This window comes from Hirundo rustica, chromosome 4 (genome assembly GCF_015227805.2).
Source record: "Hirundo rustica isolate bHirRus1 chromosome 4, bHirRus1.pri.v3, whole genome shotgun sequence".
NCBI classification, from domain to species: domain Eukaryota; kingdom Metazoa; phylum Chordata; class Aves; order Passeriformes; family Hirundinidae; genus Hirundo; species Hirundo rustica.
In genome coordinates this window covers 63032756-63058638 of record NC_053453.1, presented here as the reverse complement: position 1 = coordinate 63058638, position 25883 = coordinate 63032756, and the positions used below count along the sequence as shown (strand labels likewise).

Genomic DNA, 25883 nt, shown 5'->3' with positions numbered 1-25883 from the left:
TGTCGGGCACTGAACAGGCTCCCCAGGGCATGGTCACGGCCCCAAGGCTGCCAGAGCTCCGGAAGCGTTCGGACAACGCTCTCAGGGACGCACAGGGTGGAACTGCTTGGGGGTCTACGCAGGGCCAGGACACACTTCCAACCCGGGATATTCCCAGTTCAGGGCTCCACAGCAGCGCTCAAGGACAGAGCCGGGAATGCCGGCAGCTCCTCCCCGGGGCAGAGCGGGCGCTACGCGGCTCCGTGCGGGCGGCGCTGCCGCGTTCTCCCGTGCGGGGCCGGGCCCCAGCCGGCCGCCGTCGCGCCGGGCGGGGCCGCGGGAGGAGCGCGGCGGGGCCGGGATGGCGGCGCGGGCCGGGCGGTGCTGCCGGGCCGGGCTGAGCTGCGGGGCTCTGCTGTCCCCGGCTCTGCTGTCCCGGGCCGCCGGCGGGGCCCCGGGCACGCCTCGCTGGGGACTCGCCGCTTTTTCGTCGGCGGCCGCGGTGAGCGGCAGGGAAGGGCCGCAGCCCGCGGAAGGTGAGCGCGGGGTGCCCGCGGCGGTCGGGCTGCAGCGCCGGCATGGCGGGACGCACGGCAGGCAGGGCTGCGGCGGGGCGGTGGCGGAGTTTGGTTATTCCCAAGGGGAATTTCATCGCTGTGTGTACTTCTGGGAAGCCTTTGGTGTCGTGCCTGGCCTCTGGCAATGGGAGCGGGAGGGTTTTCCCGGCCTTTTCCCGGTGGGCACGCCAGGTCGCTGAAGGCGCTTCTGAGTGATGTCCGGTGACAGTGCAGTAGCTGAAGGTGTCCCGGCCTGAGTTTGTAACAGCAATAGCAAGGTTGTTGTGACTTTTGAACGCACCACGAAAAAGGTAGGTCGGGGGATAAAGAAATTCTAAATATTACCTGGTGGAGAGCCCTGAATGGATGTAATTGTTCAGTTGAAAATTTTAGTAGCAAGAAGAGGGTGAAAAGGGTCTATAAAGTTCTCAGATAAGGAAAAAAAATAGCATGTGAAATCCACAAGTTTTTATGGGGTAGGGTTGTAAGATATGTGAATGAGATAAAAAAGAACCCAAAAAGTGGCTGTTATAAAAGGCACCTCCAGAATATATGGAGCAGCCCATGGTAGTGTGTAGCCAGGTAAGTAATTGTCAAAGCTGAAGACCCACCTCTGAGTTTCATTGCAATTTTTTGCAGAGTCAAGAATATTTACGAATCCAGAGGAATTCCTATGTTTTTTCATCTTATTTTTCTAAAGAAATTATTTAGTAATCTGCAGTTTTCAGTATCTGATCTTCCCCTTCTGTGTGAAGATTGCGGAGTATTACTTGATATTGTCACAAAGACAAACATACAGAATTATGCTACAGCTTTTGCTCTCAATAGAATAATTTATTTTTAAAATGTTTTTGTTAATCTCTTTTTTTTTTTTTTTTCCTTCCTTTAGGTTCATTAAGGAGAAGAGGCAGGACACCACAGTTTCTAAGATCAGTAAGTACGGAAATTTGCAGTTCGCTCAGGTGTTAGGGAAAGTTTTCTAACCTGTGTGTTGTATCAGTTTGCCCAGGAGCCCCTTCTGCAGTCAGACCCTGGTGAAAGAATCCCCTGGGACTGTTCAGGCCAGCACCTGCTTTCTCTAACCTTTTCAGTCTATGTTATCAAAATAAAAAAATATAACACTAAGCTGATGCTTAACTTGCATTGACACCATGTAGTGCAGGTCCGAAAAGTAACTTAAAGTTGCATTTCCAATCACCCAGACATGTCAATGCTGTTTTCAGCCTGAGTTTACAGGATTTCTTATGGTTGCTTTCTGGCATTAAGCTTTTCTTTTTCTAACAGCATTTGACTGAAGTGATGGTCAGTTTTTTTGAGAGTATAAGCTATTTCTGCAATGTACTGATACATTGTCCCTACAATGGAATTTCTATGGCAGGAAACTCCAGCATTATTTATTATGAACTGCTCCACACCTACAAAATTCCAGAATTTTAAAACTCGTTGTCTTGTCCCCCACTACATGCTCAGGCCCTTTAGGAAATAGAGTTTGCAATTCCCTACTGGTTAGATTCCCCCTCCTGATTTATCCCAAGGCATGTAGGTGGCAAGTTCTTCCTAAGCATTTCTGCCATCAAATGCAGTGGAAGACTGGGAAAGGCCTAGCAGCTAAGATGGGAGAAGCTCTCTGCAAAAAATTCCTCTACAAATCAGCACTAACTTTTGCTGTAAAAGTGTCTTAAAATGTCCAGCTCTGGGAATTGATTGCAGAAATCATTGTTCGGTGTGTTGACCCTGCCGTGTATCTCCTGTCCCCTTTTCCCTTGATCAGGCTGCACCTCCCAGGACAGAGAGGATGGCTGTGGATCAGGACTGGAGCAGTGTGTACCCAACAGCAGCTGCCTTCAAACCTGCCTCTGTGCCTCTCCCAATCCGAATGGGTTACCCAGTGAAGAGAGGAGTACCTCCACCAAAAGAAGGCAACCTAGAACTTATCAAGGCAAGTGCCATGGCTGGGGGTTCACTTTTAAAGTCACTGTTCACTAAGGCTGCACTGCTTTGGTTGGAATATTTGTCTTGGAGACTGCTTTCTGTTATTAAGTCACTTAATCCTCCCAAATTTCTAAGTGGTTACAAAAAGTTAATTAACAAGTGAATGATATCTGGAGACTTTTTAGGATGATCATGGCTGGGACTTTTTTCACAAAGTTAAGTCTTTCCCTAAATCAGATTTGATAAGAGTCTGCTTATATGAATATTTCCTTAAGCATGTTATACTGCCTTAGCAAATCTGAGAAGTGTTATCAGATTTCAGTAATGCCCGTTTACTTCTTTACGTAGAAAAAGCTATTATTTTGGTAATTCTTAATCTGTCTGTTTCAGATTCCCAATTTTTTGCATCTTACTCCTCCTGCAATTAAGAAGCACTGTGCAGCTCTTAAAGGTGAGAGGGAGTTGAGGGGTTTTTGATTTTTCTTTGTTTAGTTTGTTGGGTTTTTTCTTTTGAAACCATCTCTGGAAGTTTTCAGACAAAGCAAGTCTAGCAGGAACACTTCTGTCACCAAAATGAGTGTGGTTTCTAGGACTAGTACTTTTAAAAACATTTATTGCAGTACATTGGAAAGAAAAAAAACCTCAGCCAAATGTATCAGACAGGTGTTACTCAGAGTATCTTCTCTTTATTGTACAGATTTCTGCACTGAATGGCCAAGTGCTCTGGACAGTGATGAGAAATGTGAGCAGCATTTTCCCATTGAAATTGAAACAGTAGATTATGTTTCTTCAGGGACTTCTATTCGGAATCCCAAAGCAAGAGTGGTGACCTTAAGAGTAAGTAGTAGTTTTGGTAAACGGCCTTTGTTTCAAACCCCTAAATGCTTGGCTTTTTTTTTTTTTTCCCAAACATCAAGTGTGATCTGTAAGGAGATGAGGGAAATGGAGGGAATTCGAAATCACACACAAATGAGCACATCTGTGTGTTCCTGACCAATTCTGTCCATTCATATTGACTGGCCTTGGGACTTGTAAGGCATTGTGGGGATGTTTATTATGCAGGTATAAACTGTTTGAATACTCACATTATTCTTGCCTTGTGTTAAGACTTCCAACATGATACAATTCGAAGAAATTCTGCAAATGCATCTTGATTAGCTCTCCTTGATATAAGATGTGCCTGTCTCAAGTACTTCCAGAGTTCAGAGTTTCGATTTTCCAAGGAATTTGTTTTCTCTTTTTCTTGAAGGTTAAACTTTCTAACCTGAATTTGGATGACCATGCAAAGAAGAAGCTCATTAAGCTCGTGGGAGAGCGGTACTGTCAGGAGACAGATGTGCTCACAATTACAACAGACAGGTGAGCTGCCAGAAGGAAACAAAAATATTGTAGCAATGCCCATAGCAGAGAAATGGCTTGGTGTCTTCTAGTAATACCATTGAATAATAATACCAGTTATTGTCTTGGTGAATTATTATATTTTAAGGCTAAATTAGGACTTAAGTAACACTACTCCTGTTATTAACTGTTAAAAACAGGTTTTAAAAGAGTTCAGACTTTATGTATGTTGGATTCCACTTTGGCACAGGGGACAAAGAAGTTTCTAATGTCTCCTGAAGATTTGTAAATTCTTGAGTGTTGTATATTTTCCTGCTGACTTGCAGCTGTCCATTCTTCTGTGTTCTTATTAATCACGCCTCCATGATATTATTCTTGGTTGTGTGTAATTTAGAAATACACAGGAATCAACCACTCATTTCCAAAGATTCCCTACATTACACAGTAGAAAATAAAGGTTTTAACTTTTTGTTCAAAAACATGTTTCCAGGTGTCCCCTAAGAAGACAGAACTATGATTATGGCATGCACCTGCTCACGGTTCTGTACCACGAATCCTGGGTAAGCAGTTGTGCATGAACTCTCTTAATATGCTCTCTGTCATACCTTGAAGTAAATGACCTCAACAATTACTTTCTCTTCCAACTCACTTTTCTTCAAATTCACCCAAGAGACCATTTTGCAGGATTCCAAACTCCTGTCTGTTAATTAGAATATGTCTTTTCTTGGGCTCTTCCTGGGCTGCAGTAAGCCCTGGCTGTCATTTGGATGTGTTCTGCTTCTTAAATGCTCTCTCACATACATTGTCTCAAGCTGACTGCTTTTCTGAGCTCCCTCTTGCTCAGAAAAGGGGCAGCCTTCCCCTTCTGACTACAGATGTTCCTTTCACAGGGAATTTTTCACACTTGTCTCATGTGTTTTTGTGGTCATGCTGGTGCTCTTCAACAATTTTACAGGCATTTTTTACAGAAAACAAGTGAGCACTCAGAACTGAAATTGTTGTTGGAAATCCATAGTAATGTTTTGGATGACTGAACTTTGTTCAAATGTCCCATGTCACTATCACATTGTTTGAGACAGACAAAGCCTTCATCGTCTCCATGTGTCACGCTTACAGAAGTTGTACCTCATCCGCTGCTAAAACTCATACTTAACTGTTTGCAGTTGTTCTAGAGTAGGAAATGTCTGTATTTAGCATTTTTAGGAATTGTTCTTGATTTTGATCACTGCAGTGCTGATGTTAAGAACATGCTAAGAAGGGTGAGCTATATTTCCCTTTCAGTGGCAGTTGCTGTGAAGGATAATTTTGTAATTGTAGAGTGGATCAAATTAAATCGGTGGTGAAAGATAACATTTTGCCGTAGATTTCAAGTTCACATGGATGTTTTTCTCCCCAGCAGCATCACATTGCATTACAAATCTTAAATTAATGGCAGAGTGGTTTCCACTATTAAGCAATGACAAGAGAGCTAGACAGTGCTCACTTTAATAATTTCAGACAAACACCAAGGCTGTGCTGGGCTCCATCTTTAATTAGTGCTGGCAGACAGGGCTATGCAATATTGATATGGGAGTGTTCAGTGTGTCTTGAATATGCACAAGTCTCTTGCACTTTTATTACCTTTCATCCTCCACGTTAATATTTGATGAGTTCGTCAATCACTTGTAATTGTCTTTGATTCCCATGAAAAATTAATGGTTTCCTGAGACATGGGTTTTTATTTTGTGTGACATGTTTTGTTTTGTGGCATGTTTTTTTTCCCCCTGATCAGGGATAATGCCTTTTAATAACTTGTTGAAAGATAGTTTGGATCCATTTTGTAAACCATGAGCAAACTGTGTGTGGTTTATTTTCATTTACATGAACTTTAATATTGGAGCAGGGTGGACAGGGCCTGCCTTTCCATTTAGCCAGTAACATCACTCCTGTTTGCAGAACTAATTGTAGGATTTGATGACTTTCCCAGCAGAGTAGTGCCACACTGTTAATGCACGTGGCTGATGGAATTGAAGGAAAAGATGAGGGCAGTGTTCCATTCTTGCTGAGTGAAGGAAAGCTGCATCCATGTAACTTCTGCCCTCAAGTCTGAAAACTTTGCCCGTGATCTCTTTCAATGTGGCAGAACTCCTATGACTTACATTAATACCTGGATTACTGGATTTTGCCAGTTGGGAGCATGTATAGGAGAAAAAGTCATATGCAGATATACATCGGGAAATTAATTTCAAATGTAGTTGTGTTTTAGTTGCCAGTGATGCATCCTTTTATTACAGTTAAGAATGCAGTATCAGACCTATGAGTTGTTATTTTAAAACCGTCTTAAAAATCTTCAAAATCTAAAAATGTTCATTTAAGTTCTTATTCTAAAATACTTGGAGATGTTTTGTATCCTGTTTACTAGTTGTCAGGTTATTAATCAAATATTTGTGTTTTGTTAGCTTTCAGAATGTATTTATTAGATGGCTGACTTGCCCCAATTAGTAAGAATTGAATTTCTCTTCTCTTGACTTTTTCTGTGATTCCTTTCACATTATCCCCCAGGATTGTGCCAGGATTGAATTAATCAATGAAGATATATTGGATAATTAATCAGCATCTTAAACAGTTGTATTTTTGCTGCCTTTAAGTGATGGTACCGTTTGAATGCTGTAGCATCGCTCAAAACCTGGATGCATTTTTATGGTACAAGTGGTTCTTAAAGAATTTGCTGCCCTCGAGTGGTTGAAAGGATCATGGATGGATTTCTTCACACAGCTTAGATTAATAGTTTATTGCCCAAAAGTCCACTTCTGTTAGGAATTGAAAGCAGGAATGAGAAGCAAATGCAGCAGGAAGTCAATTTTCCAGTAAGGAAAAACGTTGAGAGTAATTAAATTTTTATTGCTCCAGTTCCACATGGTGTTTCAACATACACAAGATGAGGGAGAGTGAAGGATCTCAATTCAGCCTTGCAAAGCTGGGATCTTGAAAGATAACTAAAAAGTTGTCATGAATTTTCTGTTCTCCACTACTTCTTACAGCAAGAAACAGAAAGGTGAGGGAAGGAAAAAAATGAAGAATGGGCAGACAGCATGGCACTGGAGGCTTAACTAAAATGTATCCATCAACCCCGCAGCTGTACAGCTTGACTGAATTTCAGGGGAACTACTTTTGCATTTCTTTCCAGAACTTTCAGTGGCAAGGCACCGATGGGATGCAATGTCTGTGTCTGCATGCTCAGTTGGTATTTTTAGTGACTGCTGGTGATAACACTCAAATCCATTATACAGCTTTTCTTAGCCTTCATTTTCATTTTTTTCAACTCCCTGGGCACCTTTTGGTATCACTGAAGATGTTCAGGTAAAGTTCTTGACTTGGGGAAGGGTGGTGTAATTGTGCCTTCCCTACCTAGAACAGGCTTCTCTCTCAGTGTGTCATTATGAGTAATGCAGACTGAGGCTGAAGTGAGGCTGCTCTCTAAATGTTGGAAAATATCCTGTGTTTTGAACCATGGATTCCGTTGCGTGCTCACCAGAATCAGACAGCAGAGAGAGTCCTCATCAGTAATAGGAACCAGAAAGGGTAAAGCTAAAGTGGATTTACAGCTGATGTTAAATTTCAGATTTTTTTTCTGAATTCAAACATTTAAAATCAAAGGAAGGAGGTTTCCAGACAGGAAATGTGTATTCTAGTAGAAGAATGTTACACTCTTTTTTTGTACCTCTTGGAACCAAAAAGGATTAGCATTCCAGCAAAAGGTTGAATTAGGAATTGTCTTTGTAATATTTCTGACTGTAGTAAGCTTTTTGCAGTACCTTCTGTTTAAGCTCCATGTTTCTTGTGGCTGGTGGAACAAGGTTGCTTCTTGATGCTTACGTACAATTTTTGCAGCTATTCAATTTTCAGTGTCTGTTAGAATGAAAGAAGTCTCATGGAGCATAGACATTAAAAAACTGAACAGAAAACCAGCAGACCTGCAATTCTAATATAACTGATCTCTCTTGATGAGATCAAAATCTTACTTGGTCAGCCTTCAGAAAACAAACTGGTAGATAAATATGACCCTTTCAGAAACGTGGATTTTCCAGAAAATGCATGCAGCCAGTCCAGCCAAAAGAAATTAGATGTTGTCCTTAGCTTTGAAAGAGGCTGATGGCAGCTTTCCCGAGTTAGTTACAGAGCTAGAAACTAAACTTGAGAGTATCATTAACTATGAGAACTTCATTAATTATGAGAGCATCTCTTATGCAGTTTTAGGCTTTGGGGCAGAGTTCTGTTTTTGTTTCTCTGCTTGTTCTCCTTTTGTGTTACACATTTGTACCTCACTGGAATTTTTAGTCCTCATAGTTGCTCTTGATTTTCCCTTGATCCTCTAGAGGTCCTACCTGTCCTGTGCCATTGCTGTGTCCTAGAAAACACAGTTCTGCTTATTCAGAAGAATGGATTTTAACTTATTCCACATCACCAAGTAATTACAATTTCTGTACCCAACCTATGATACAAATAGGTTTTGCCTTTCTACAAACTTCTGTTGATATTTCTAAGTTGTTAATTAAATAGTACAGATCAAAGGTGTATTATATCCAAAGAGATAAGCACATAATTTTTTGGCAACTCCTCTTAGGACTGAAGGTTCCCAGTAATTTGGAAAATGTTAGCATAACTGTGTCACTTATTAGCTAAAAATTAGTTTATTGTACCACACAGAGCATCTTTTATTTCAATGCAGTACAAAGATCTGGGTGTATTTATTCCAGGCTATACAGAGTTTGAAATTTGACTTGGCATTTAAGAAACTTTCCTCCCCCTCAAAAATAATCCTTTTAAAATACCTGGTCTTTGCTAAACAGCATTAAATATTTAACTGTTCAAACCATTGACAAGAAAATTAACCAACATGAGTCATGTTTTTAATTGCCCTCAAGATTTCTGTTGTCACCGAGACACACAAAGCAGCCACACGCAGACAAGCGGTTTTGCAGAGCAGAGGTTTCTCCGATCCAGCTCAAACCGAGACAGGGCAGAGAGAGAGCCTCTTTGTTTTATTTCTTACTTTTTATACATTTGTGGGTCTAGCAGAAGATTGGCTTCTGGGGTTTTTCACCCCTCGGCCAATTGGCTAAACCAACTGTCAGTTACAATTGTTTTCAGGTTAGAAATATGCAAACAAAGGACAGAGAATGAAAAACAAAGGATTTGTTTATGTTACATCTGTGGGAAAAGGTAGAAAACTGCTCTTAATATTGTACAATAACTAAAAAGATCTGACTCCATTTAAGAAAATCAAAAGGCTATAAAAAACTCAGAAAAACCAGGGTAACATTCTGTCTGCCACTAGAGAAATTTTAGTTAAAATGTTTTTCCCAAAAGGAAGATCAGGGAACTGACAATTTTAAGCCTCTGTATCACTGCAGCAGCAAAATTGTGCAAGTTGAACAGGCAGAAAAAACCCCAAGCACATTGATAGTGAAATAAATGTCTGCTTAAGAGATCCCAAATTCTTTCCTTTCTTCTGTACTTTAAAATACCATATAAAGTGAAGTTTTTTGTTAATGGCTCACACGTAAAAAGCAATTTCACTGTCCAAAGTCTATTTTAGCATTCATGCTCTTTCACAATTCAGATTAAGCACTGTAAAGGCTTGTAAATCTCCCAAAATACTGGCTTAAACTCTAGCACAAAGGATTTGCTTAGAAACAAATCCTTATTATGTTTATGGCATTGAAAAAAAAAAATTATTTATATTTGCATTAAGAAGTGAAAAAACAGCCTTTCCATGCCTCTTTAGTCATAGGTTCAGATGTTTGACTTTACATGGAAAATTGTTACCTGGTATTTTGGTTTAGGTTTTTTTTTTTTTGATTCTTGTAAGTTTTTTAAGAGGAAAAGATTGAAAGTATCAGCTGAGTGCATCTTTAGCCAGGCTGGATAATACTGAGATTCCATCTTATGTGTGATAGGACGAGGAAATCACTTTTAGTGAATTCTTATTTTTAACCTGGTTCGCAAAGTGGGGATTCTAGGAAAACAGTATCACACTTGGATTCTGCTTTTCGCAATTTTACTCTCATGTTTAAGACTGCAGTGTTCAGTAATATGTTAAATCTACAGGGGGCGAAAATAATTCAACTAAAAAAAATTGAGTGATGAAGACTTAATTTTTGAACTTTATTTAATTGTCCTTATTAGTTTTATTCATAACACTTTAAACTGAGACTATAACACATGTAACTGTTCAGAGTTCATGGTGCTTGTCCACCTAGAGTGTGTTTCCAATTGCCAATATAATTCTACAGTCACTTTTCTCTTGCAGTAAATTCTGTTGAAAAGGTATCTAAGTTTCACTGGATACAGTAAGTTTGCACAAACTAAAGGATTTGGACATCTCCTCTTACTGTCAAATCCTTTCCTGCCTTCACCCTCACCTCGTACCAGGCAGTCAGATTTTATTTTCAAGTCCATTTTGACAACATCATTCTGCTGGGAAGGATTTCAAGAAAGAAATACTCAAATACTCAAAAATCTTGCTTAGTATTGCTTACAAGAGGCAGAGAAATCTTATTCTGTTTATCGGTGTGCATCTCCTAAATCCTGTGAGTTGCTGTGTGCAGAGAAGGATTGCCCTGGAGAGATAAATGTAATACTGTCATTAGTCCTTGTTGTCTCTGCTATGACTTAGAGGTGTTTAAAAGCCTCACAGGCATCTTTTGTTTGAACTTCAGCCATGAGTTTGGTCGAGGGAGTGACCAGGAGCGATACCCATATTCCCTTACTCCTGAGAAACCCTATCCCTGTGAGAGAGGCTTTGGCTTGAAAATTCTGTTGCAGTTCAGGGGGAAAAATGTCTTGGATAGCCACTCTGCAGATAACCAAGGGATGTGTAAGGCAGGATGATGCTGTTAATTTAGAACTCTAAATCTCCACCCTGGATTGCAGGGTTTGTCAAACAGACAAGGAACACTTCACTGTGCCCACTTGTTCCATTAATGTTTCAGCAGTACAGGTCGACAGGATGTCCTTTTGTTCCTGTTTTTCCCCCTCTAGAAATTGAATGAGGTCCTTTTTCTCCTGTGGTTTATTGTGTCCAGGGTTTAATGTCAGTCATATGAACCTTGGAGCAGTGTGTATTGCTGCTTCTGACTAAACATTTGGATTTAGACTCAAAAGACAAGAGATGTCATTTACCAGGTGCAGGACACAGCAGTTGGGAAAGTGTTTTAAATTCAGGTAGAGGAATCCAAGCACACAAGAGTTGCAGGGGCTTAATTAAAGGTTATTGAATACTGTGGTTTGACTGCAGCAGCCTTGATGCTTAGTGGAAAGAGTAGCCTTTAAATAAACAAATGAAAAACAATACCAACACACAGACCTCCTTCCCAGCAAAGAAAAAACAAACAAAGAATACCCCAGAGAACAACAAAAACCCTTCTCTGACTTGCAAGAGGTTTTTTTGGTTTTTTTTTTTGTTCTGCATAGCACAGCTAAAAGTTTACTGAAGAGCCCTTTTTGGCAAGTGATTTTAAAGAAGACAAAATCTGTATGATGTAAAGGCTTTACTATAAGGTTTCTTTGCATGTATTTCCAGAGAAATGCATGTTTTATTTAGACATGATTTTTTAACAATTGTAAGAAAAACATGAACGGCAAAACTAAACCTGAAATACTTTGAATTGTGATTCTTTACATAGGTGAGGTAATATAAAGATACGACATACTGGTGACATCAGTGAAGTACTAAATAATTATAAATAGTCAAACATACAGCCTGCAATATATAAAAATGCAAGAAACATCTGTATTTATCAATAAAAATAAAATATGCAGAAATAGCCAGTTACAGTATTTGAAATATTCTTTAAAGGTTCTTTCAAGGCCTGCTGGAGACATGTTGAAAGACAGAATTGGTACAGAAAAAATGAATTTACAGGCACTGGGATGGTGTCTTCTGTCAGTGCCCAACTTGTGATCCTGTCTAATTTTGCAGCACTGATTAGGTAAAGATCAGCACCTTGTGGATAAAGATTCTACTGAGCAATTTATTTTGCGGGAAGAAGAAATGGATTTGTTGGTGGTGCTTATCTTTGTGAGTCACGTCATGGGTTACTCGTTAGGCACTGTCTCACTTTCCTTCCACCAGCCAGTGCAGCCAGACCAGAACCCTGTGCTAGGGGACATAATAGCTGGGTTGCTGCTTCCAGAACTGCAGTGTTGAGGGCTCTCTAAAATGACTACTTTTGCAAGGCTTGTAGTTATACATTATGCATAGTCCATAAGCTTTTCCTCCCACTCTGACTCACCCAGTCGTATCTGCCAGATACACAAAGAACCCGATGAGTGGGAGAAGGAAGCTCATCCTGCTCATACAGGCTGGAGTTACTCCAGAGGAGGAAACACCTTCCACCATGAATGCAATTTTTAAAGGGAATCACTATGAGAGATGAATTTCTTCATTATTATTGTTGCTTTGTTTCAGTCTTGGGTGCATTTTCTTTCAGAAAACTGAGAAGTGGGAGAGCGAGAAGTCTGAGGAAGACATGGAAGAGTATATTTGGGAAAACAGTCGCTCCCAGAAAAATGCCTTGGACACACTGCTTCGAATAAAAGCCGCAGAGAACGTCAGAAATGTCACTAAGGAGGAGCTGCTGGCATCTGAAGTGGTTAAGAATTACAGAAACTCGGTCATTGCGCTTAAAAACGAAGGTGAAACAGAAAGTAACATTTCTCAGTACAAGGAATCTGTGAAGAAACTACTGAATATACAAGCATGAGAGCAGAGTCTGCAGGTACACCCGATCATTACAGAGATGTTCAGCTACTGTGTTAGCATTTCTTAATTACATGGATGTATAATTATTCAGAACCTGAATGAGAAGATGAAACTTGATGATGAGTTAAGTCCTGTCCATGAATATTGTCCTTTGAATAAAATATGTTTGGATTCATACTGGTAACTGGAATGTTTTATTCTGTGTTTTGTTGGCATTGGAGATCCTGGTTCAGTTCTCTGCTTAATCACTTTCTGATTTCTCACACTTCTTTGAGCATTTAACCTAGAGCAACAATGTCAAAACTAATGAAATTGGTTAGACTTCCAGTTCCATTAATTAAAAGTCCGAAAGTTAAGAGCTCTAAAAGCTTTTCAAATGCCATTCAGATTTTTCCCTATGTGTAAAATGAGGATAATGTTGCCTAAGCAGCAAACAAATATCCTATGTAAAAGCACCTGTCTCTAAAAAAATGGAGGAACATGGGATGGTTAGTGGGAAGGTGAAGCAGCAGTTGAGAAGATCCCAGAATACTTGGGACAGGAAGAATGATGAGAGCTGGTGAGGTGGATTTGTAACTAAACAGGAATGGACTGAGCCTTGTTACCCTCAGGCCTGCTGACCTCTCTTGAATGTACTCAGGCTTTTCAAGGAAAGAAAGCAGTTTGTAGCACCCTATGTAGCACAGAGAAAGAATTATATGGATGTTTAGCTTATCTTTGGTAATTTGTGATTGAAAGAAACAGATTTAAAACACTGGAATCACAATTTTATTATCATCTCATCACAATTAAGAAAAAAAAATCCTACCAAACCTTGAAAGGACATAAATAAATCCTGCTTTTATTCTACCTTCCTGGCTTAGTAAGATTTCAACTTAGCAAGTCATTCTGGAGAAGGGGCAGAGGGAGTTAAGGATTCTGCATACCCATAAAAGAGCTGACCATGTGACGCTGCCAGCAGCTTGTTGAGAAGAAGCAGAGTAAGAATAAGGACATTGAAAGTTGAGGGGAATTGATTCCTGCAGTTCTGTGTGCTGGAATCACTCCCTGCTAGGATTTCTCACTCTGTGCTCTGTGTGTACATACAGCCAAGGAGCGGATCTGTTCCCACTGCCAAAACACTGTCAGTTTAGGAAGGATTCTTCTTAGGTCAAGGTTGTTTTCATATGGTGAGAGACAAAGTTTAATGCAGCATTTTAATTCCTATGAGAATTTGCCAGTGCTGTAGCTAAAACTAAAAATGTCCTGTAATCCCAATTTTGCACTGACTGACTTGGTTCTTTAGCAGCCCTTCCTTTTGCATGTGTATTAATGTAAAGTTTTAGCAGAAGCTTAATATGGGGAAAGTTTCAGCTGTTATCAGGTTGCTCCTTTATCCAGGGACAATGAGGGTAATGTTTAAAATTCCCATTTGAAATGGGAACATCTGTGTAATTCCAAATCTCTGAAGAGCCGTGAAACCGAAACGACTGAGGAAGTCCGTGCAGTTTGACTCCGGAAAATGGTACGGCTGGTGCCTGGAGCTGTGCCTGGCTCTGTTCCAGAGGCTGTTTGGTTCTAGTTATGTGCACAGGAGAAATCTCTTTCCTTAATTAGCTTTGTCAGTGCCTGCACAAGGGCTGCCCTAGGAGGCAGCCTGGGAAACCAGTGGTGTGTACAAGGCTGGCAGGAGCAAGGCCCTGAAATGTCCTAAGAAACCCCAAACCCCGTAAGTTTGCGTTTCTCCACAGAGCTGTCCTTCTGTACTCAGGACATGTGAGCACCTGAGAAAATCCTCTGCAGCAGAGGACATCCCAGTTTTCCTTTGCTTTTCACAGAATGGACCTAAGCAGAACTCTGGAAGTCATGGCTGAAACAACAATTCGACCTTACCAATAATAACGTGTGGTAGAAAGAACAGCACAGGAAGGGAAACGGATTTTTTAATCAGCTTCACAGCTAATTGATGGAAAACCTAAAATGCACAGCCTTCCCCAGCTCTCTCTGAAGTGTTCAAGCCTAACTTGTGTACATCCTATAAATGTTTCAAGTAATACAGGCAGGATTTAAGGTGACTGTCTCCTGAGCACCAAGTGTCTCCCAAAACCAGATGATGCCTGCTGGCCAAGAGCAACATTGGGATAAAACTCAAACTTTGTGATTTTTTTATTGATGATTTCTGTGTTATAGTACAGAGCTTGTGTAATGCAGTGGGCAGGACGAAAAACAGCTTGGATGCTATTTTGAGCTCTTGGATGTTCCTCTCTGCTTTTCTGCTTCTCCCTCTAAACTGTTTGTGTTTGAAGGAGACAGTATTTCCCTGTGACTGTACAGAATATCTGAACACTGGGATCTTAACCCTGTGGGAGTCTTCCCTACCTCAAGGATGTAAAATACAGCACATATTTTTAAGAAGTAAACGACACATCTCTATTTTACTGTGTAATACTTCAGCATCATCCATCTCTCTGGAATCCTGTGCTGAAGTTTTAAAACTGAAGAGCTGGAGATTAAGAGATTCACAGATTAAATAAAGTAACTCTGCGGCTCAATAATAAACACATCCTTAGCACTGGTCACTTTTAATGTATCATGTGCATTACAATGTAAATGACTGAGATGTGCTTCCCTCTGTGCACACCTGTGGGAACTTTCCTTTTATCCCCCATATAAACATTCCAAAGAGTGGGCATTTTTTCCCCCTTGTTTTCAGGCATAGTGTTGCTACAAGCACAAGGAAGGGATAAAGGGACAGTTGCCAAAAAGGGATGTGCTGTCTGGACAAATCATCTTGCTACACATTTCTTGCTTTCCCTCTTACCTAAAATGTATTCATTTGTTTATTTTTCTTGTGACTCTCTTAATCTGTAATAGCTCTGCTATTGTGCTTCACAGAACCCTTTTTCTGGCACTTTTTTTCCTTTCTGTCTCAACAAAGAAATCTCTTTGGAACATAATCTTGCTTTAATCATTCACTCCTGTCCCAGAAACATTTGCTTATGGGACAAATAGAAGTTTTCACTTTGCCTCCTGTATCTTTTTTTCTGGTGAGAATTGAGGTCCCAGTTGTATGATGATTCTTCTCCAGAACATCATATTGAGGATAAGACTCAACAGAGCTTCAGGGTGCTCTGGAGAAGAAAAAACAGGGAACCAGGAATGGCTGTGGCTTGCTGAAGGCAATGAGTTACTTTTCTGAGAGTGAAGGGAGGTGAGAACCCTCTTATTTGAAAGCAAATGTTTAACTACCTATGACTTACTCGATTTTAAAAAACCTTACAGCTATATCCACCCCATAAGATAAGCTTTTCTTCTTTTTTTCCTTTACTTAAGCAGCTCTGGAGGGTCACTGACAGCACAGAGGAGTTAAAAAACCTGGAGGCGAGGCACTACTGATTTTGCTGTCAGCAGATGCTCTGTGGGGCTCTCAGGGCACAGCTCAGCCTGAACTGGAGGAATGCACACTTAAGGACTTGGGGACATGAAATTAGTGCAAGTCTCAGGTAAGGAAGGGGTTGCAATATGATAGAACCTGTCAGTTTTCAGCTGAACTCTGTAGTATTTATCTGAGAACAGTATCTTAATGGTATGGAGAAGAAAGGTGATGGCCCTCATTCACAGTCTGTTTACACACTGATACTGTAAGAGCTGTTAATTAGACAGGCTTCTGTGGCTGAAAGTTCAGCAACAGACCATAAATATATACATTATGGATTTAAGCATCTTCCCCTATCCTTGATGCATGATTAAATCATGACTTAAATAAAAAATGCATTCTTTGCAGCATTATAAATTAATGAGTGAGGGGCATTGGGTTACCATATTGCTGCCTCAAACTGCAAATCTTACTTTGTGAAACAGGGAGAAGGAGGCCTTAAGCGCTCTCCTGTCTTCAAAAATAAAAAAATAATTTGGTATTCCAATAAAAATCCTCAATATGAAACAACTAATTCTAACACATATTGTGTATATCTCTGGGATTGAAGAAAACAGAATATTCAGCAATGCTTGGCAAAACCCAATGCTAGGCTAAGAAAACTCAAACACATTATCCAGCTAGAACTATGGGGTAATGTTTAGGTCAAGAGAAGATAATTTTTCTAATCTAAACTAGATGAAGCTACCTGCATGTGAATTCTGTATCCTAAAAACTACATGCAATTACGTAGCAATAGTAATTTTAGTATATTCCCTGATTTTCTGGAGAAATTATATTTGGAATGTAATGCTGCAAGGTCTTGAAGTTTGAATTGCCTTCTTGGCAGCACTTGAAACTATGAAGTGAACACAAGCAGAATTTTAATGGCTGTATTCAGCTTGATGAAAGGCATCAAATGGTACAGACCTAGTTCTTTACCATGTGTTTCTCTGAGTTTAGGTTTAGCCTTTCTTTGGCAGAAAACATGATCATTTTGACCATTTCAAACAAAAAGACCATTTCATAAGTCACTTGTGTATTCCTGCATTACATGGAATGTTTATTCCTTTGGTAGCAAATAGACTAGCACAAAGATAACTATAGCAGGATTTCTCATCCAGTTAAATAATTCTTTGCCACACAGATTTGCCAACACTGCAGCTGCACTGAACCTGGGGGAAAGTGTTACAGTGTTTGTCAGGCATTAATCTGCATCAGATTATGAACCAAAGCACTTCAAACACTGGGAGCTGTGAGTGGGTGCTTCCTACCTAAAGAGACAGGGAGTTGTGCTTCATCTGCTGAGAATTAAATCATAACCAAAATATCCTGAACTAAGTTATCATTGGTTCTGTGAGAGAAGTAAGCTGGTGTATGGGGTGCATTTTTTAAATCCCGTTTTTTCCCGAGCCAGGATGGTGTTTCATAGATTACCTCTGACAGGAGCATATTTTGTGAGCTGCCTGGACATTGTTGTTCTTGTCCTTACGGGTTTATAGTGACCCCTCCTGTAGCCGCAGTGCCCAGCTGTGAGGGCAACAGTGCAGCAGCACAGGCACAGGAGAGAGGAGCAAAGGACAACAGGAATCAGCCAGACCCCCAAAGCTGCAGCTTCCCAGGCAGCTGTCTCGTTATCCGACGTGGAATTCCTCCCACTGTAGCCTTTGGTTTCATTGAGGTGTTGCTTGCTGCCGTTCAGGCGAGGAGGGGTGGGCACACGGGAAAACACCTCGGCTGGCTTGGGGCTCAAAGCTGAGTGTGCAGTCTTGTCTGAGCTGGTGAACGACCTGCTGCTTGTCCTCTTAGCAAAGGCAATGTCTGCTGGGGAAGTTTCTGCCCTTCTGGCAGTACCTTCAGTTCTCTGAGCTGTCAGACTCCAGCTGGGCGTGTGGGTGTTTGCTGGTGAGCCACGGCTCGTGGCAGCAGGTGGAGCTCGGAGCAGAGGAGAACCTGACATGGTGGCATTGTGGTGTTGGCATCTTCCCCACTCAGGGGTCTTTGTGCTGTGCTGCCTCTCAGATTTACTCGGTGAGGAGTGAGCATTTGGCTCTTGGGATTTCAGTTTTTCAAAAATGAGAAGATCTGGATCAATCCCTATGAAATGAGGATAATGTTTGTTTATTGGTAAAAGCTTGTCTGCACACCCACAAGAAGGATCCATGGAGACAGAGGCAGGGCAGGGAGCCCAAATAATGCCCTTCTGGGTTGGAGGTGTCACTGCCTCAGATTATGGGACACCTTAGGGGATGCAAGGGATGTACATTTTGGGATTGCACACAGCTCACTATGGGATGCTTAGGGAAGGAAGCAAAGGTGAGGAAAGGGTGGGATCTAGGCTACTGAGGTAGGGAAATCCATGACAGCTCTCTGTGTATGACAGTCTGCACCAGCAACTGGAGAGAGGCTGCATACTGGGGCTCAAACATCCCAGTGACAGTAACTGTTGAGACTGGAGTCCTGACTGGGCAGACTGAGAGCATCTCAGCCCAGCTGCTGGGGGACTTGCATTGTGTACATCAGTGTACATAAATACACATTTATACATTTTCACTAACACAAAAAGCAGGATGAGGCTTTTGGTGCTCCCTGTGTTGGTGTGTTTGCTTTATGTGTTTGTCTGTGTTACGTGTGTCCTCATGGTGCCTGTGCCTAATGAAAACAAATGTTCAGCCTTGTTACTGGTTGGGTCTGGGGACGTGGAGCAGCGGCAGCCTCCTCTCTCAGCCTCTCAGAGCTGGGAGGGTATTTTGGCCAAGCACAGTACTGATGAGGTACTCAGAGCACAAATCTTGAGAGCAGAGTTTATCTTCAAGCTCCTTTCTCACTGAGTAGAAGAAAGAGGGGAAGTATTTTCAGAAGTAGGTATATTAATGAGAAAGGAAATAAGTCTTCATCTTTTTTAGGGTTGTGTGTTACTTCAGGAAGTCATTTAGCACACCAGCTGACCTGGTATTATTTAAACATTTCCTAAAGCTGCTCTGTTTTTGGCCTTTATAAATGACACGATTAATTACCTGTTGTGATGTTGTACAAAATGACATCAACTCCAGCCTTTAGAATGCAGCTTTCCAAAGCTGGGCAAGACATGTGCAGGCAGTTCCTGTTCTCATGAATGGCTCCATGGTAGAACACTGCTAGATTGCAGGAGACTGGAACCCATAAAAGAACAAAGTTGAACTTCTCAGCAGAATGACCATTGCACTTTGCATGTTATGATATTATTTAACGTCAGAAGTTCATTATATTTGCCCAGATCCTGTAGGATGAGAGACCAGATCCAGTGGTTCTCTCATTATCATATAAACTAATTGAGTATACAGTCAAAAGAGATCTTATATTCTTATTTTCCATCTGATTAGAATAGCCATATGAGTTTTACTTCTGTATCTCATTAGATAATAACTGATTTAAAGCTCTTTGAAATGCCCTCTAATGTCTCCGCTTTAGTTAAGAATGTAACAATTTCTGTTTGACTATATAGGATTATAAAAAGGAGATTTCAAGTTACAATTTATTATCTCTTCAAGTATCCAGTCCCATATGGGGGGGATATGAGAAAAAGTTTGTTGTCGAAATAGGAACAACCTTCCTGAAATGTATGTAATTTTTCTCACCGCACATTATTTAGGACAGAATTTGACTCTTCCCAGGATTGCTGCTGGAAGTTACTTATGTCACTGTCAGGTTGTTAAGGTCATATTTTTGCTCATAATTGAAAATACCATCAAAATTTATATTGACTTTTTTAGTAACTGGTACCTCATTTTCATCCTCCAAAACCATATCCAAACCCCTTTCCAGTCTGGAGAGTTTTGAAAATTTAGGCACCACAGACATGGAATTAATGTATCCTTCTCAAATACACTCCTGCAGAGCACCAATTCAGTGTGATACAGAGAAAGTACAAGGCTTAGGGCAAACAATGATTTTGTTTATTTTCACTCTGAGCCTGAGTTTACCAGGCTAGAGAAGAGGGGTGGCCAGCTGAATAACTGCTATTATTTATTGCTATAACGTTAGTGTTACCTGGTTTGCATGATATAAGCACGGAATAAGAGAGTGCTTTCTCCAAGGAAATTAATATTCTTGTATTTCAGAGAAGGACAAACTGTATGTCCCCTCCACTCTCCCTCTCACCATGCCCTAGTCTGATGCTATGCTCCATGAAGAGAATTCTGTTGGAATCACTGCCACTGGTTGCTCTCGGGATGAATACTGAAGAGTTACTCTCTTCATGTTGGTATTGCCTACAAGCTTTGTAACAGAGATCTAAAATTTCAAAGCAGACCCTAAGATTTTAATGTGTTCCTAGCGTAGTCTCCTAAAAAAATACAGATTATCAATTTCCATTCTATGGGGCAACAGTTACAACGTGCCTCTGCTTTCCTGCCTCAAAAAAAATTTCAGCTCCTCCTTCCACCCCCTCTATTTCTTCTTCCAGTGAAGGACTGTTTATATAAGCATTTCCCAGAGTGGGGGTGTTAATGTGTGCCACGATCTTGCCAAGAAGCGCTCACCGTTCCTCAGAAGGCAGCAGGCTCTGCTGCACTGCTGGGGGGAGGTTTCTGCATAACCCTTCAGCAGCTGGGCTCCCCTCCTCTGGGATTCCCGCAGGTCCACCAGGACGCCCGGGAAGCGCCGGATCCAGCAGTTCCTGTAGAAGGCAGTGGGCGAGCAGAGGCACTGGGACTCCCCAGCCAGACCCAGAAGCAGCAGCACTTGTGCCACTGCCAGCAGCAGAGCCATGGCCCCGTGTCAGGGCCTCAGGGAGCCCCCCTCTGCTCCAGGGGGGCACCAGCACTGCAGAGAACATCCCTGGAGGGCTGAGGATGCTGCCAGGTCTGCCAGGGGCGTGAGCCAGGGCAGGGTCTCCTCCAGACAATGCCCATGGTGCTGTTTGGGCAGCTGCTGAAAGAAAGCAGACATTTAATGAGCTACAGAAGATTTTAAGAGTTATTATTGCTGTTCTCTGACTTAATTCTTTGGAGAAGGGTTTTGAGACACAAATAGGACAGGTTGTTTTTAGTCATTCAGAGAACTTCTTTCTGTGGTCCCCTCTTTGTGCCTTGTGTCCTCAGACCAAACCATGCAGGCAGCTTTGAGATTTGGTGAATATAACAGCAAGCTCAGCACATTGTTCCACCTCACTTTGTTCAGGAACACTGCTACACTCAGCACAGAGAAACAGCTCTGTCTGGGATCTGAGCACTTGGAGTTATCTGGTGACTGCAGAAATTTGCCTTCTTTGCTAACAAATGAACCTCCAAGCCAGAGGTGGAGGTGGAGACCTGTTCCCCTTCCTACAGTGTTTTGATTGCAAGAATAATACAATTTTATTTGCAAAGATCTAGAACCAGATGAACTCTCTGTGACTGGAGAGGGCTGGAACCTCCACCCAAGCTATGAGTGCCTTCTCCCCCTAATAATTTTAAGAAAACTGAGCAGTCCATACGAGGCTTTCTGCTAGGAAAAAGCCTGTCAGAAAGAAAACACAGCTGACTTACAGGGAGATGCTTTTTCAAGCACCTGATCTGAAACCTGAAACTCCCACATTTTGTTTTTAATAGAACCAAGTCTGATCCCTGCTTCCCACGTTACACTTTTCATAAAGAAAGGCTTTAAAATATTACAATACATGTTTTGATTTATACCCAATGGACTCTACAGTGAGGTTGAGAGAGTTAAGACAGAAGTATGGTCTGCAATAAAAATTGAGTGTTCAATATATAAGAACATTTTACATTGTGTTTTTACCTTTCAAGACTAGAATCAAGGGATTTTCTTCTTTCCACATAAAGTATAGATCAGTTACATGGAGTGGGGAGAGCCTCAATCTCATTTTAATTCTTTAGTCATTACAGATGATGTTTGTTTTTGCAGAACAAGGTCCCCAGTTTGGAAATTAACTGACAGGTGTAATATTTTGTTGCTTAAACAGCTCACTGGAAGATAAAAAAGCCCAGAGCAGGTTAACCCCTGTTAATCCAACAGCAAGGCCAAGACATTATTTTATTCATTGGAACTATAACTAGGAGGATTCCAAATAAAAGTCCGTTGTGGGGAATATGAGAATTAAACTGTTAGAAAGAGGATCAGTGGGTAATTCTTCAAGCCTCCATCCTGAAAAGCAGCTCTTGGCACTTGTGTTGTTTTATTTAGTTTTGGTAGTTTGATGTTTTAATCTCTGTGATAATCAGCACTTAAAGGCTTAAATACATTTTAAAATACCTGATAGTTTGCACTCAGTGGACTCTACAGGGAAGCTTTTAGACATTCATCTACCATTGCAACAGTGTATTTTTTAAAATATTCTTTTCAACTTTCCAAATATCCGAAGGTATCACTTGATTTGGAATACACTCAAAATTTTGAAAGATACGCTTTTATTTTGGCATTACATCCTGTATTTAGTATTAATTTCAGATCTGTTTTGTCCTGTAAGATTTGCATGCGAAAATATTGATTTCTGATTGCTTTCCTCACTCCTACTCTTCCTGTATCTCCAAGAAGGGAAGCCTGGAAGACTCTGAATAACTTGGGGAAGCACTTAACAAAGACATTAAAAGTAATCTTTTCCCCTCCTCTTTGATGGGAATAAATTTTAAGGGCAGAAATAGCTGCAGGGAAACTTTCTTTTTAATGAACGATAAAGTGATTGCAACAAGTAAATAAATGGCTGCTTTAGGAAATTTCCTTTAAAACCAAAAAACAACTGTTAAAATTCACCATATTCTGCCAGCTTCCCCTTAATTTCACTTTGACTTTTCAGTGGGAAATGCAAATTAGTGCTGAAGTTTTAATTGACAGACATTTAGCGAGAAGGAAATCGCCAAGTCTTACCTGCAAACCAGCGGCTGATTTTCCATGTGCTCTGCAAAGAGGGACAGAGAGGCTGTCGCTGATACAGGGGAGTCTGCAGCCAGTACCAGACCAGCGCTTCATGGTATTTAGGGACTCCTTTCATCCAACTCCTCAGATTACCTCCTGGAAAACAAAAAGGCAGGGGGCCCTGTCTCCTGTGAGAATATGAATGTTTTTGCAGGCCTTTCAGTAAAAGAGATATAAATGGACTTGCCACGCTGGAACAAAATTATCTTTTTCATGATCCTTCTTATAATCAGAAACAGTCCCTTAAGTTTCCCACCTGGGCTAGCAGAGAGAATGGCACAATCCAGGAGCTTCCCAGCACAAAGGATTTATCATCAGGCATTAACTCTTCTTTTGCTGAACAGAAACAAAAGCAGGCACTTTTTCCATGTAAAGTAACAGATGTGTCTTGATTTTTGGAACTATATTTAGCTTTTATGGAGTAGATGGTTCAATCACTCAGAATATGTAAAGACCAGAAAGGATCTCTTTAGCTATAGAATTGTGGAATGGTTTGGGTTGGAAGGGACCTCAAAGCTCACCCATTTCCACCCTCCTGCCATGGACAGGAATCTTACACCATCCCAGGTATCTCAGAGCCCCATCCAACCTGGCCTGGAACACTTCCAGGGATGGGGCAGCCACAGCCTCTCTGGTAAACCTGTGCCAGGGCCTCCCCACCCTCACAGGGAACAATTTCTTCCCAATATCCAATCTAAACCTCCTCTCTGTCAGTGTGAAGACATTCCCCCTTGTCCTGCACTACATCCTTTGTCAAGAGTCTCTCTCCATCTTGCCTGTGGGCGCCCTTCAGGCGCTGGAAGGCAAGAGTGGGTTACACTGAGTCCTCCTCTTCTCCAGGTATTGTGTGACAGAGCGGCTGGAAGGTGACAAGCTGAGAAGTGAGACCCAGCAGTTTCCCAGGTGAGGTATGAATTTAATGAAATCTGCAGCATAATCCCAGGTGATGTCAGCATGAAGCTCCCTGCCTGTTTTGTGCTCCACATAAGCAAACTGAATTTCAGGTCTGTGTTAAAATAATTTTAATCTATTTTTTTCTGACATATGCACATGTATTTTCTCTTTATTATAGCAGTGGGAAGGTTGGAGTTTTAAGTGAGCAAAGTATATTGATAATTTCAGAATATGTCACTGTAACTCTGTTAAGGTATAAAAGTTATAAAAGGCTAATGTAATAAATCATGAAATAATGAAATGCAAATATGTGGGAAAAAAATCAAACCAAGTCTTTGACATTATTCAAATAATGTGCTTGCTTTATTTCTTCTTTAAAATTTTCCTTGAAATCAAAACACTCATGCAAAATATCTAAAGTCTAACAAAACAGCATTCTTTGAGAGAACTGTTTTGTCAAAAACAGCTATTAGTGGTCAGGTTTTGGTTTGGAGCAATGTATCACATTTTCAATGAATCTGCCTTTCTCCAAGGTTAGGGACAATTGAATCCAAGGATTCTGGTTTCAGTCCTATCCCAGCAACATGGTAAAAAGAGGTGAAATATTACAGTTTCTCTTCCTGGGGCTTCATGCAAACCATTTTTTAAACCCTTGTTTCCAAGGGTTGCCAGACCCTGAGATTCTCTCAGAGCTTGGCTTCAGACTAGTTCTGGCCAAACCTCTGCAGCAAGGCTGGGATCTGTGTGTTCAAGCAAAGAGCAACACAAGTCTTAGCCAGATTAGATTTATACAAATAAATATCTAGTGGCATTGCAGATTAACTTGAGCCAAGTTTTATGACAAAAGGCACAATGTTTAGCAAACACTAATGAACAGATGCTGATTTACGGCAGAACTTGAACGAGGCAAAGGGGATGGGGTTTCAAACTTGTGGTGAATTTTACAGAGCTGGATACTGAGTGGAAGTCTTCCATGTGGATTACCATTCATCTTACCTAGTTATTATGTACTAAAATTCAGCTCTGCCTGTCTGCACCAGGATTAAAAAATATCTGCTGTTTTCAAAGCACCCAGTTGAGTCTCCTCCAGGCACAGCTGCATAAGAAATTCCTGGCTGTGGATGCACAATGCATTTGCGCAGAGCAGACATCCCTAACAGGAGGTACAGCAGCAGGCAGAGCACTCCAGCAGCCTGATCCCCATTCCGGTTTTGTCAAGGAACATTCATTTCACTTGAAGGAGTTTCAAGGAAATTCTTTACTGAGTCTGTGGTGTAAAAAATGGACCAGGTTGAAGGCCATTGCAAGGATTTACACTCTTCACCTCCACTCTGCTATCTGGTGCCTGGATCTCCTCATGATCCACAGAGAATGCCCACCACACACAGACTCTTGGGACGGCCTTTTTGCTGTCCAGAGAGAGCTCAGGAGCACACAATTTAGTATTAATCACTCAGATATGATTAATAAATACTTGACAATAAACAATCTGTTTTCAAAAAACATGCCACTCCAAGTATCTTTTCAGTAGTGCTGCAACATACCTTTATTGCAGGAATAAATAAACAGCACATTAAAAGCAGAAAAAATAAGCAGAAAATTTAGGGAATAATGTCTGAGCAAGTGCTGTTAGAAATAAGAGTGCTTTCTTTCTTTTTTTTATTTCTTTGGAATAGCATTGCTAATGGCACTGGGTAAGAAGTGCTTTGTTTGGCTGCGAATCTGAAAGAGAAATTACCTTTATTTAGCAGGTCATCCTTCATAAATGCTAGAGTTCAACTGAAGTAAAATTATGCTCTGGTCAGTTCCTCTCTCAAATGCCAAGATTCTTTGGAAGAAAGACATTTTTAGTGCTGAAATACTGCAGGATAATTCCTATGTTCCATATATGCTTACTTTGTATCCTGTGACAGGGAAAATACTAAACAATGGCAGCAGTTGGCAAGTCCTTTCCAAAAGACCAATTCCTGTCTTGAGTAACTCCACTATTACTCAATGCACAATTCCCTGGCAGTGCAGTACAATTCCCTGGCATCTCAGAGGGCAGAATGTGGCACTTTATATTTTATGTTAGATAGTATGGATGCTTTAAATATCCCCAGATTCAGTTCCAGTTCACACTTTAGTCTAATAAGGCTGAGAGGAATTCAAT

The 25883-nt window shown here is 41.0% G+C and overlaps 2 protein-coding genes across 2 annotated transcripts; one reads left to right on the top strand and one right to left on the bottom strand.

Moving 5' to 3' along the window:
• The first annotated feature begins 340 nt into the window (after nucleotides 1-340).
• MRPS35 (mitochondrial ribosomal protein S35) lies at nucleotides 341-12736 on the top strand. Its single transcript, XM_040062056.1, has 8 exons — nucleotides 341-515; nucleotides 1426-1469; nucleotides 2308-2475; nucleotides 2859-2919; nucleotides 3166-3305; nucleotides 3718-3827; nucleotides 4297-4366; nucleotides 12281-12736. Exons 1-8 carry the CDS (start codon nucleotides 341-343, stop codon nucleotides 12551-12553), a joined length of 1041 nt encoding a protein of 346 aa, XP_039917990.1. The 3' UTR covers nucleotides 12554-12736.
• Nucleotides 12737-17372: 4636 nt separating this feature from the next.
• MANSC4 (MANSC domain containing 4) lies at nucleotides 17373-20695 on the bottom strand. The gene is made up of 3 exons (XM_040063090.2): nucleotides 20467-20695; nucleotides 18964-19098; nucleotides 17373-18043 (listed from the first exon to the last, which is right to left on the bottom strand). Exons 1-3 carry the CDS (start codon nucleotides 20693-20695, stop codon nucleotides 17373-17375), a joined length of 1035 nt encoding a protein of 344 aa, XP_039919024.1.
• Between the last annotated feature and the right edge of the window lie 5188 nt (nucleotides 20696-25883).